Raw genomic sequence first — 12,539 nt, forward strand, 5'->3', positions numbered from 1 at the left:
GGTCAAGCTCTTCTCCCTGGTTGGGAGGTCTATAGTAGACTCCCACCGTTAAGTCTCTCTCCCCTGGACTGCCTTTTACTCTAACCCAGAGCACCTCAGAGTGCCCCCCCTCTACCCCCTTGCTAATTAACGAGGAAGTATATTCCTCCTTGATGTAGAGTGCTACTCCTCCACCTTTCCTTCCTATCCTGTCCCTCCTGTACAGCCTATAGCCCTTGACACTCACTGTCCCTGCCCCAGTTCCACTCCCTCCCTCCCCATGGGGACCTCAATTTCTACCCCCCACACTCCTTCCCCCATCACAGACTTACCAGCTGGACACTGCTCTCCACACTTCCCAGCTGCATTCCTGGGTATGTGCATGTGGTGCATACACATTTTTTAATTACATTATTGGCTACACTAGCCAAAAAAAAGCTGATTGCCAATAATGTCAATTTTTCTTTTAAACCGGTGCCAATCTGATATGGACCGATATATATCAATGCACCTCTAGTAAATTTAGTACTTGTATAATCAAGTGCTAAATTAATGTGTAGTAACCAGCGTTGCCATGCACACCTTTTAAGTGACACTACTGCACAGTAGCCTAATAATACTGCACAGTAGTGTATTAGCATTGTTTGTGCTGTGACATGCTACTGTGCAGTTAGTTAGTGTATCATTTAGATGTGCCCACTCAGTTGTGGAGAAAATCATGCGACTGAAACTGCATTCAGAATCCAAATGTATGTAGACACCACTCATTCTGTAGCTACTTTGGATCTGGTTTTACTTAAGCCCCAGCACACATCCCAATTATGGTGCAACTAATGTATTAATGATACCATAAACCTATCCATGTTAAACCGTCAGCCAATGTATGGTGCCATAAGGTATAAATCAACCCTAATAATATTCCACAAAATACAATCGTAGGAAAGTAAGCCTAGAATGGTCCTCATAAGTTCAACTAGCCCTACTCAAGGTAGGATCATCCCCAGCTAAACCATAACATCCACGTGTCCACCCAGCTTGCTCTTACAAGTTTCCAGGGAATCAAGATTCCCTATTCCACTAGAGATAGCCTATTCCAATGCTTAATGATCCTCCTACCCAGAGAGTATATCTACATGTGCATTTAAGTGAACTAAATTTAGTGCACATTAAGCTAATGTGCATTAAGTAGTTTTAGGCAGGTGTCTATACATGCAGGGACTTGGCACTAAAGTGAGTCCCAAGTCCCTGCAGCCCTGCCACATGCCCCTGTGGCCACTGGGGGGAGTTCCAGCCTCTGGACAAATGGCTGCCAGTACCTGGCAGCCATCTGGGAAACTCTTATCCCTGGCCAGCCCCTTCCCTGCCCAGGAGCCATGTGCCCAGAGGGGCAGCATGCAGCAGCTACCTCTTTGCCCACACTGCCAGCCCCTGCCCATGGCATCCAGTGCCCCACTGCTCCACCCTGACCCCTGCCAGCAATGAGCAGCACCCTGCACTCCTGCTGGCCCTGCTGCCCCCAGAAGCAATCCCCCTTAACTTCCCACTAGGCCCCAGGACAGCCATACACCCACCAGCAGGGGCCAGGGCACTGGCTCCAGGAGGTCCTGCCCAACCCCTTCCTCCTGCACTCCCACTCCAGCCCACCTGCCCCACTGCCCACACATCCCTGCCCATTCCCAGCACCACTCTCAGGACATGCACATGGGAGAAACAAAACAAACAAAAAACAATTTTATTACCCTCACAACACCCACCCCCATCCCTCCCTCCTCCCTCTCAACAAACAGAACCCACTCCTGCGTCCCCCCACAGAGCCCCTCCACCTCTCTCCCCAAAAACCAACAATAAAAAACCCACTTAAAAAGAGAAAAACATATATAATATTTTGTTTTTTCTAGCCCAGAGTAGATGCCCAGCAAACCAACCTCCAGATGTTCCCTGGGGCTGTGTTCAGGCTGCCTTCCCAGTGGCAGGGCAGACCTCATATTATGTTAGTGCCGGGTCATGTCTACATGTGTGTTAATATGCATTAACCAACCATGGCTAAATGTGATGCCTGCATTTGCAGGTATCAAATTTAGGTGCGACTAGCCTAAGTTAATGCACATTAAGGGCGCACACATGTAGACACATGCCCATAATGCACATTAATGCATCTCGTGTAGATGTGCCCAGAGAATTCCTCCTAACCCCTAACCCAAATTCCCCCAGCAGAAGCTTGAGGCTATTGCTCCTAACCCTGTTCTCTATGGCCAAAGAGAAAAGCTCATTTTCATCTCCTCTAATTACCTTTCAGGTATTTGAAGACTATTATCAAATCCCACCCCACCCCAGCCTTCTGTTCTCTAGACTAAATAACACTAGTTCTTTCAGCCTTTCCTCAAGTCTTGCTTCCCTGGCTCCTAATTATTTTTGTCACTCTGCAATAGACTCCTAACCTGTCCACATGCTTCCTGAAGTGTGGGGCTCAAAACTGGACAGAGTACTGAACAGAACAAAACAATCATTCTCCCTGATTTGTAACAGGCACTCCTACTCGTACAATCCAGTATGCTGTAGGCTTTTTACAACAAGAGCACACTGTTGGCTCATATTCTGCTTATGGCCTCCAAGTTACAGTACAGTATGTGGAACATCTTTGGGGCTTGTTTGTGTGGCACCACAAACTGAACGCACAGCACCCCATGCTGATGCTGGCAAATTAGTTGATTGTCAACATCCACATAGGGACAGAAGTCAGCATCAGAACCAGGACAAATGCCAAGCGCCAACGCTGCAAATATAAACAGCCGCTAAGAGAGCAGCTTGCAAGGTTCTCTGGTGTGGGAGGTGGAGCTAAGAGGCAACTCCTGAGCCTGGCAGCCTTTCCTGCCTTGCCCTGGACCCTCCAGGGATGCTGCAGGGCAAAGCACTTTAAAAGGCCAGGTTGTGAGGAGCTAGGCTGAACCTACAGTTTTTAAAGGGTCCGGGACAGAGGGACTTCAGGATAGTGGGTAGAGATTCCCTGATCCTGGGATCCCAGTGCCTTGTATATATGACTTTTAGAAGTTCCATCTAGGTTTAATTGTTAGGGCTGGTCCTGGGTCCATAGCAGAGCCACCCACTGCCTGATTTGAAGGATTGAACTGGAGACAGCTCAGCAGTGGCACAATTGGGATAAGAGATATGTTATGCTGCACCCCAAACATTGCACCTCCTGTCATGCCCACCTGGCCATTATTTTAAAATCTGCCTGGGGCCTAACATACAGAAAGTTGAGAGTGTACTGCATATTTTTTCAAACAATCAGGAGATATTCAAATACAACCTCCTCACCCTGTGCAGCAAGTTATGTTTCTTTCACTGGTCCTTTCCCCCGCCTTCTTCTTTAAAAAAAAAAAAAAAAGTTAGAAACTTTGGAAACTTTAATGGAATCAGCAATAAAAAGTAATGAGATATGCTTTGACTATGTTGCCTATTTTGAGAAAGAAGAAATAGAATAGGAATGAATTTCTACTTAAAATTTAAATTCAGAACTATATATAGCAATTCGTAAACCGAGTTTGACATCATATGATATCCAGAATTTCGCCAAAGTATAAGATCTGTTTGATGACAGGTTGTCATTTGGACATTACCATAAAAAGGAAAAGCCCTCTTCTGATTGATAATGGGGACTGTTGTTCTCTTGGTCTAATTTGACTTGCCAATACCTATCCAGCTTCAAGCATTCCCTCCAACTAGCTAAAAGCTTCAGTTTCCCAAACCAACATAAAATAGCTTAGTAATAGGTACCCTGCATCCATAGCACTTAACTGTGAAAGTCTATAAAGTGCAAATATACCTGCTTTCTAGATGTCCTCATTGTCAGAAATGTCAATTTTTTCCTCCCACTGGAGCAGCTGGATTCCTCTATCCGAAAAAGGATATTAGGTTTTCACATAGTTAAGTACCATCTAGAATGGCACTGCCCACTAGAATCTCAGCTCTGTGAGCACACACTTTATGGCCCAGAACTCTTTAAATTAATGCCCTTTTTGAACAGGAGTTTTAGATTTTTGCATTCTTTTTGTCTCAGACCAACATGGCTACTGAGTACATCCCTGAAACTTAAGAGAGACATAGTTAGCTATGTTAGTGTAAGTCAGGCAGAAAACAGGATAGATCTGTACCTCATAGACTAACTAAACTGGAGATCCACAGCATAAGCCTTTGTAAGCAATGAGCTGACTTCATGAACTGCTGTGAAGAGACTGCAGGACACAGAGCTTCTAACTAGAAAGCAGTGATTAGAATGCAAATATAGCCTGGGTCCAGCTCCCTGCAGCAGCGAGCAGGGACTGCATGACTCGCCAAATCCCCTCCAAAGCTGTTCCAAGGCTTCAAATCGATTCAAACCTTTTTATTGGTCTTCTGATTCAATTCGGATTCGGCCACCAAACTGGGCCAAATCTCCTCCAAATCAAAAATCGGCAACTGAAGCTTCGCACAGCCCTACAAAACAGCCGTCTACCAGAGGCACTCTGAAACAAGACTCTAGAAAGGTACGAACTGCCCCATGCATCAAAACAAAGGGCTATTTTCAATACCTTCAACTCCTGTGGATCTGCCAACATCCACTTCTGCTCCTGCTCCAAAAAGGCTCTGTGCACAGGACTATGGGAACAGCACATCTGTCTAATGATTAGTGATTGGACAAGAAAAGGGAGCATCACGTAAGTCATTATACCAGTTATTACCCCAGGGTAACGACAGGTAACCAGCCAGAACACCCTGGTTCAGACTAGGAGAACCTATTACAGGATGTGGTAGGATGCCTCACAATATTAGCGCTGCTACGTGTGAAAGCGTCTATACATGATTCACAAGATAAACCCCGAGATTTCAAATAGGAATCCATAGAGTCAAAAGAACTGACCTGTTGCAGTCTGAGTTTTCCACAAGAGAAGAACTACTCTGTTCAATTTCTATAGTCGTGAAAAAAAGTGAACGTAGGTAGTAGCATTTTCTGTGGGGTGTCAAGTCTAACAAATTTGAGAACCACTGCACTGACCATACAATTCAAGGATGCCTCTTTTACAGAAGGAATCCTATAGTTCTTGTTTCCACCTAGTTTATGGTGCAAGCAAAACAGTCTGATAGCAACAGAGAATATGGCCCAGCAGCTTTTGTTACAAAATTAAATTTAGATTATTCTCTAATGCATGACAGTCTTTGTACACATATGTTAGAATGGTAAGATTTGTATTTGTTCTTAAAAAGATAAAAGAAGAAATGCCGTTGAGATATTTTAGTACCTCATACATAACTAAGATAGCCTAAGAGACTGTGTCCAAATGAGCATGAACATGCAGTACGTGGCACCGCAGGCCCATCTGCAGTGCCACACGCCACTCAAGCCGACATTCTCTGTGCTGCTACTTAGTAGCACAGAGGGTTTTCTTGACTGTGGAAAATCCAGGGTAAGGCTGTTGGGGCCAGCAGTTGCTGGTCCCAGCCTCCCCTACCCCACCCAGGGTAGACTGCCACTTGCCAGAGTGCACATGGCACAGACATCCCCCAGGGACAAGCAGCAGCAGTGCAAGGTGTGCCTAAGCTACTTGTTCCCAGTGAAACAAACATCCATGCTTGTCTGGACATGCCCAGAAGGTCTACACATGCACTTTACTGCAGAGTAGACTAATTAACTCTACAGTAAAGCATCACTAGCTACATGCGCACTAGTACTAGGGCACAGTAAACTAATTAACTCCGTTGTACAACAGTACTGTCGGGGCAGTGGTATCTTATGGCAGAGTGATTTACTGTACTGAAACGCACATGAAGATGCCAACTGAAGGCATACATTGCACCTGGTCAGCCCAGCTAGCTGAGCCCCTGCTCCACCATGTCTCAAACTGCTGCTGTCTCAGGCACACGTATAGATGCTGCACCCAGGAACAGTTTACTCCAGCCCGAACTGCTCCAGAGATTAATTGCATCACATTAATTGCACATGTAGATGCACCCAGAGAGATGCAAAAAAATCCTAGTTATGGAGGTCTTAAAGCAGTGGGAGCCAACATTTTTAGCAGGCATGGCACAAAATTAAGTTCTTTGTCCTCCCTGGGCAAATCCCCATGAGTGCACACGTGCATTTCCCTGGGGACAAACAGCAGCAGCACAAAGCATGCCACTGCTACTTGTCCCCAGGGAATACCCCTTCACACAAACTGTCAAACAGCAAATTACCCCCAGTGGGGTAGGGGAGGCTGGGGCCAGCACATGGGATAGCCCCAAGAGACTCACCTGGGATTCTCAGGGTCTTTTGGGGCTCCAGCAGCAGTGATCCGGGTGCACAGAGCTTGGCCAACAGCAAGAGCATGGCTCTAGCCAGCCAGGCTCCAGTTTCAGGCAACGCACACCACAATCATGTTCACCACCCCACTTTTTTCTGCCAGTTTTTTTTTTAGACTCTAGGATTTCCTGGTATCTAATGGTGGCTCCCTGCTGCAAATACACACGGAGACCCTTTTCACATGTGTCATGGTGTTTCAAAAGCCTTTGGAGGTGCTGTAAAGCACACGTTCCCGCTCATCTGGATGCACCCCAAATGCTACTCTAATCCCTTTCCCCATCTTATCTGCTGCTCTGCTTTCTGCTCCCTGCCCAATCTGCTGCCATTTGCTGCTCCATACCCTTTCTGCTGCTGTGCTGTCTGTCCCCCCCCCGATCTACAATGCACTTTGCACAGGGGCTGTCCAAGTCACTTATAGCACTTGTGCCACAGACTGGCCATCTAAGAATTTACTTATGTCAACCTTCAACATCATATCCAAGCGAAGAGGTAAGTCAGCACATGTAAAAATGGATTAGAACAGTAAGCTGCATCTTACCCTGAGGAACCCAACTGAAAATTTCTTTAACTTCCATGGGTTGGAGTGACGGTGCTTCCATTACATGGAGTTAAACAGAAGCGATTGTTGTATCTTTTATTTAGCTCAAGCTCTGCATGCTACTTTCCTAGATTTGGGAAAAGGTACTTTGGGTCTGAATGATTGTCTAACTCTAAATCTCACCCAACTATACAGTTGGCCCAATAAAAACAAACAAACAAACCCTTGCCTCACTTAAATATCCTCAAAAGTACCCGTTTGCTTTTCTTGGTTTAGATCATTTATTTGTTAAGCACTGTAAAGCTGTTCAAATCTGACATAACCATCATTAGCTTCACTAAATTACATTTCTGTAGACCTAGAAGTTCAAAAGTAAGAAATTCATCCTTTCACAACCATCAATAGCAAGACTGGCCTAGCTACTCTTAAGTTACAAAAATATAAATAAGGGCCTTTAGGCCTTTTGTGGAAAATGACAATTTTTCCACCTCAAACAAGCACAGAGACCATCATTAGCAAATAAAAAGGTATGGAATGGAAGTCCCAGCATAACTTTAACTCTCTCTCACTACTGCAGAGAGGTAGTTATCCAACTCAGTCAGGGAGACAGATGGCAGGAAAGATGGCACCTTAGAGCAGTGGTTCTCTACCTTTTTAGACTCAAGGCACTCATTAGAAAATGCCAGCTTTTAGTTTTAACTTGTTTTTTGACTACAGAAAAAACAGTAGAGCAATGCTTTTGTTGCAAAGAGCTCAGAAAGCCCACAAGTCAGAATGGTTTAACATTATGAATTGTTTAAAATCTCTGGATTTATCTTGTGAATCATTTTTGCACATTAATTGTGCTAACATTGTGTGGCACACTGTAGCACTTTGAAAGGATCTCAAGGGCACCATGCCACCCTGGCTGAGAATCACTACCCCACAGATTAACTGGTTCAGAAGCATGGCCTTTTGTAGGCGACAACCTGCTTCACCAGTTGCTATTCAGATGCTACAGAATATTATGCTTCTCTAAACCAGCTGCTCTATGGTGCCACCTTTCCTGCCATCTGTCTCCCTGACTGAGTTGGATTTTGAGGTGGAAAAATTGTCATTTTCCACACAAGGCCTAAAGGCCCTTATTTATATTTTTGTATAAGGCTGTAGAAGCAGGACTGCTTATCCCAGAGTTTCACTTGGATTAAGCTGCAATGCTTCTAAACTGCAAATGCTGCTCCTCTGCCAGTAAGTGACAAGCAAGAGCACACAGCTTGGGCAACATGTCCAGGTTACAATGCACAATAACCCTACAAACAACCACATCCTAGAAAAAAGCACTAGCATACTTTATGCCACACACTTCAGAGGCACTGGAAACATGACAGTGGACTTGCAGGTCTGTAGGATCCTGGGACAAAAGGCTTTCTCCCAGGACAAACATGACATCTATTTAAAGCAGGGCTGCCAAACTATTAAAAAATGTGATTGCGATTAGTTGCATGACTAAAAAAAATTGTCGCAATTAATTGTGATTTTAATTGCACAGCTAAAAACTCAAAAATTATGTACAGAAAAACTCAAAAATTATGCAAAATTATGCTGGTACTTTTTATGGTTCGGGGTGGGTGTGGGGAAGGAATTTGTAAAGGTGCGGAGGACTGTGGGGGGGGGGGGTCTGGAGCCTGGGGAGGGGGGTCCCCATATACCCTAGCAAGATGTGGGGTACTATGGGTCAGGAGTGAGGGGCAGCAGCAGGGCTGTGCAGGCTATGGCTTGGGAGTGAGGGACACAGACGTTGCCTAGCAGGCAAGTCTGGGATGGGACATGGGAGATGCATATTGAGGCCCCTCACAGTGAGGGGGGGAATGGGGCAGGGGCAGGGCTGGGGTGCATGAAGCCCCGGGGCCGGGGTGGGTCATGGGACAGAGCCAAGGCTTGTCCAGGGGCACGGTGGGGTCGGGAGGGCAGCACTTCCCCTGGGGAGGCATGGGGGCCACATGTCCCCTGAGAACTCTGCGCAGGGCAGAGGCTCTGTGCCCTGAAGCCTTTGCCCCAGGAGTCGCACAACACTGTGCTGTGCTTCCCACAGCCAGGCGGGCAGGGGATGCAGTACAGCTAGCATGCATCTCCCAGAGCAAAGACAGTAGGGCAGAGCACCACAGTGGGCAGCTCGCCTCTGCCCCACACATGTTGGGGAGGGCACATGCCCCCCATGCCTCCTCTGGCAGCGCGCACAGCAGCAGGAACCACCCTGCACCTCTGGATGAGCTGTGGTTCCATCCCACAGCCTGCTCTGGCCCCAGGGCTGCATTTACCCCAGTCCCCAACTCTGCCCCACTCCCTCCCTCACCATGGGAGCCTCAGTCTGCCCCTCCCTTCCCTTTCACAGACTTGCCTGCTAGGCACTGCTCCAAATGCTGCTGCATTCCTGACCACCTGCAGGCTGCAGCTGTATGTCTATGTCTGTGTGTGACCCCCCCCCACCTGGCTGCAGCTGCCCGGAGTCCATGCCAGGGCTGCCCTGTGGTCCTCTGTACTGCCATCACTGCCCTGTGGGGTAGCCCGGAGGCAGCAGTGACAGTGACGAAATGGAGCCTGAGCCCAGGCTCCAATTCCATGTACACAATTAACGTATTAAAAAAAAATTAACCTGAGTTATTAATGCGTTAATCATGATTAATTAACAGCCCTGATTTAAAGCCTAAAGTGCCACTGTCTTGTCTCGCTACTGTAAAACCTAATCAAATTAATCTCACTTTCCACTGAGGTAGGTAAAACCACACTGTCCTGTACCTTAACTTGTAAATCTTAATAAATGTTTTGCTTTAAGAGAGATTAAGAATATTTTACCTGACATGTCTTAAAAGCTTATACTGTGGGGTTATGAACATAACAGAACAGCCATATACATAAAAGTATAGCAATAACTTTTTGCACACTACATGATTTATTTTTTTGGCCGTTAGGGTCCATAAGAAACTCTCTAAAAATTTGCTCCAAGAGACTGTTTGGCATACAGAGTGCCAGCCATTCACAAGCTAATTTTAATACATTTTAAAAAGAAAAACATGAGTATTTTAAGTTTTAAACATACAAGAAAAATGATCATTAATTCAGCAGATGTTCTCTCTTGTCTCTTCCAGATCGCAACAGCTGCGCTAACTGAAATTAAATTGTATAAACCCTTTATTTTATGGATTTAAATTAAGCAGTTGGCTTTTACAAAACAGATGAAGCCAAACAGTTTGACACAAACAGCTACGTATCAATAATAATATGGTTTGATCCTCGCTGGGGAAGGACTGAATAGACACCCAATAAGCAAACAAATAAAATCCTTCTCACATGCAAGTCAACGACACAACTTCCACTTAAATCACTAAGGAGAAAAGCAGGCTCAGTTACTTTTGTAAAGCTTGTTTCAATGAGCATCTCTAGGTTAGTATCATAGCTGCTCCATACCACATGGATTAATGCCACACTACTGACCTAATTCTACCCTCATACAGATTGGTAGGAGTTTTGCAATTGACTTCAATACCAACTGTATTGGGAAACAAATGTATATTACAACGATAGCTCATAAAACTCTGCAGGAGACTGTTAAGTTTCATCAGGCTAATGGAATACATTTTGCAATGTGAATTGTTGACCATGCTTGCAGTGAAGGATTATAAAAACTTGCTGATTTCCTGAACTGAGTAACCATGTGTTTATAAAACAGTAGATATTTCAAGATTATTTTAAACAGCTTTTAAAATTTTTGAGGAAGAAAACTAACTGCAAAATTAAAGATATATTAAAGGTTGCATTAGAACTAGGAAAGAAAATTCAAAGCTCAGGTTTAGTTGTCTGCTTGGCTAACTTTTCTTTCATCCTGAGTTAACCCTGCTGTGACTACATATTGCAGGTCATATGGCACCATATGTAAAAAAACATACTCCTGCCTCAAAATCCGTCTCCTATTGTAGAAGCTTAAGGAGAGACAAGAATTAAGGCCAATTCCTTGATACCATCTAAAAGGTATTTTACCCTTTATTTATACTGTTGTTAACTTCTAACAAATTAAGCATGGGAAACCTTTAATTTCCAGACTGTTAACTTTTCACCAGGTTTGCAAAGCAGGACTGAAGACTGCTTCCACAGACAGTAATCAAACAAGAACATGTCCTCTTATTGGGGTAGACAGCTGATATTTCACAATCCCCAAATCCAGACATCAAATACTAATACCTTCTCTCAGATAAGGTAATGCAATGCTAATGAGACAAAATAGATATCTACCTCTCAGATTTCCAAGGTGATCAAACACCATTTAGCAAAGCATACCAATAGTCTCTGTCTAGAACGTAATAATTACTAGTTTTCATCCGTCTATCTTAGATATCCTGTAATCATCACAGAAAAAAAAAAGAGATGCAGCCAAGAACATGTAGGTGTCTGCACATGGAATCATCCTTTTGTTCTTCTCCTCCAAGGAAACAGTACTGTTTTGCAACCTGGCATACTAAACAGCTCAGAAACCAGCCCAGATGAGCAAGCTTCACCTGATCTTCTGCTTATCACCCCAGGGATGGCTGTGGTAAGTAGAGAAGCAGAGGGACTAAATACCAACTGCTGAGGAAGGACCCTTTGATAGGCATGTTTAAAAGCATAGGTATGGAAGCGTTTTGGAAGCCCTGCAGTTGTATTTGGAGGCACAAGAATTAAACAAAGAACAGTTTCATCTACTGCCTGCCAGTTCCTCTTGGGCGCCTTGCAGCTTTGGCAACTGGGGATCCTGTCCACGGCTACAACTGCAGTACTAAACATATTTAGCAATGGAGTGATACAACACAGCCCCTTCCCTTCAGCCACCTTCCACACATGCTTCCTCGGTGGCAGGAGCGTGGCCCTCCACCTGGCATCTCTTGAGCAACACTGGCAACATTTGATGGCAGGGGGCATTAGCCAAAGGATTGCCCCGCTCTATCTGTGGCAGGTTGGGGCAGTAGGTCCGCATCATGTCAGGGGTGAAGGCTAGTCTGATGCAAAGGGTGCATTATGGTTTGTATGGGATGGTTTGGGTTGGGATGATCCTGCCTCAGGCAGGGGCTGGACTCTGCAGGTCCCTTCCCGCCCGACTTCTCCCGCACTCAAGGCAGCAGGTACATGCAGACACCCCCTCCAGGACCGCAGCTCCGGGCGGCACAAGCCAGCACGGCCGGGGGTCCCAGCAGCCGCCTCCCGAGCCCGGCGCGGACAAGCCCCGTTCCCAGAGACGGGGAAGAAGCGGGGCCCGGGCCGGACGGGCAGGGCAGCGGGGGCGCGGCTCCTAGACGCACGCAGAGCCCCTGGCCCAGGGCCCGCATCCCGCCCCCGCCTGCCCACGGTACCTCTCGAAGACGAGGCGGATCATGAAGATGCAGAAGGCCAGCGGGAAGGCGAGGTAGAGCTCCTCCGCCTGCGGGAAGGCAGCTTCCTCCGTGTTCTTCAGGTCGGCCCAGGTGACGTTGTGCGGCAGCCAGAACCGCTCGTTCCAGAACCAGGCGAGGATCCCTGCCATCTTTGCTTTGTCTGCGCCCGCCGCCGCCGCTGCCTTGCTTCGCCTCCCCTCGCCTCTCCTCCTCCCCGACCCGCCGCGTGTGCGTGTGCGTGTGCGTGTGCGTGTGGCGAAGGATGCACGCCCCAGAGCAGCCGCTGATGCCACCACGACCCCGCCCCGCTCTGTTGCCGTTGCCACCG

The 12,539-nt window shown here is 46.4% G+C and overlaps 1 protein-coding gene across 1 annotated transcript in view; it reads right to left on the minus strand.

Moving 5' to 3' along the window:
* CERS6 (ceramide synthase 6) overlaps positions 1–12,510 on the minus strand; it is a 225,696-nt gene extending 213,186 nt beyond the window's left edge. The window contains exon 1 of the mRNA XM_090045547.1: positions 12,191–12,510. Coding sequence (XP_089901673.1) covers positions 12,191–12,360 — 170 coding nt within the window. The 5' untranslated portion in view covers positions 12,361–12,510. The remainder of the gene's footprint in view (positions 1–12,190) is intronic.
* Between the last annotated feature and the right edge of the window lie 29 nt (positions 12,511–12,539).

This window comes from Crocodylus siamensis, chromosome 4 (assembly GCF_052110815.1).
Source record: "Crocodylus siamensis isolate JL-2025a chromosome 4, ASM5211081v1, whole genome shotgun sequence".
Lineage (NCBI taxonomy): Eukaryota > Metazoa > Chordata > Crocodylia > Crocodylidae > Crocodylus > Crocodylus siamensis.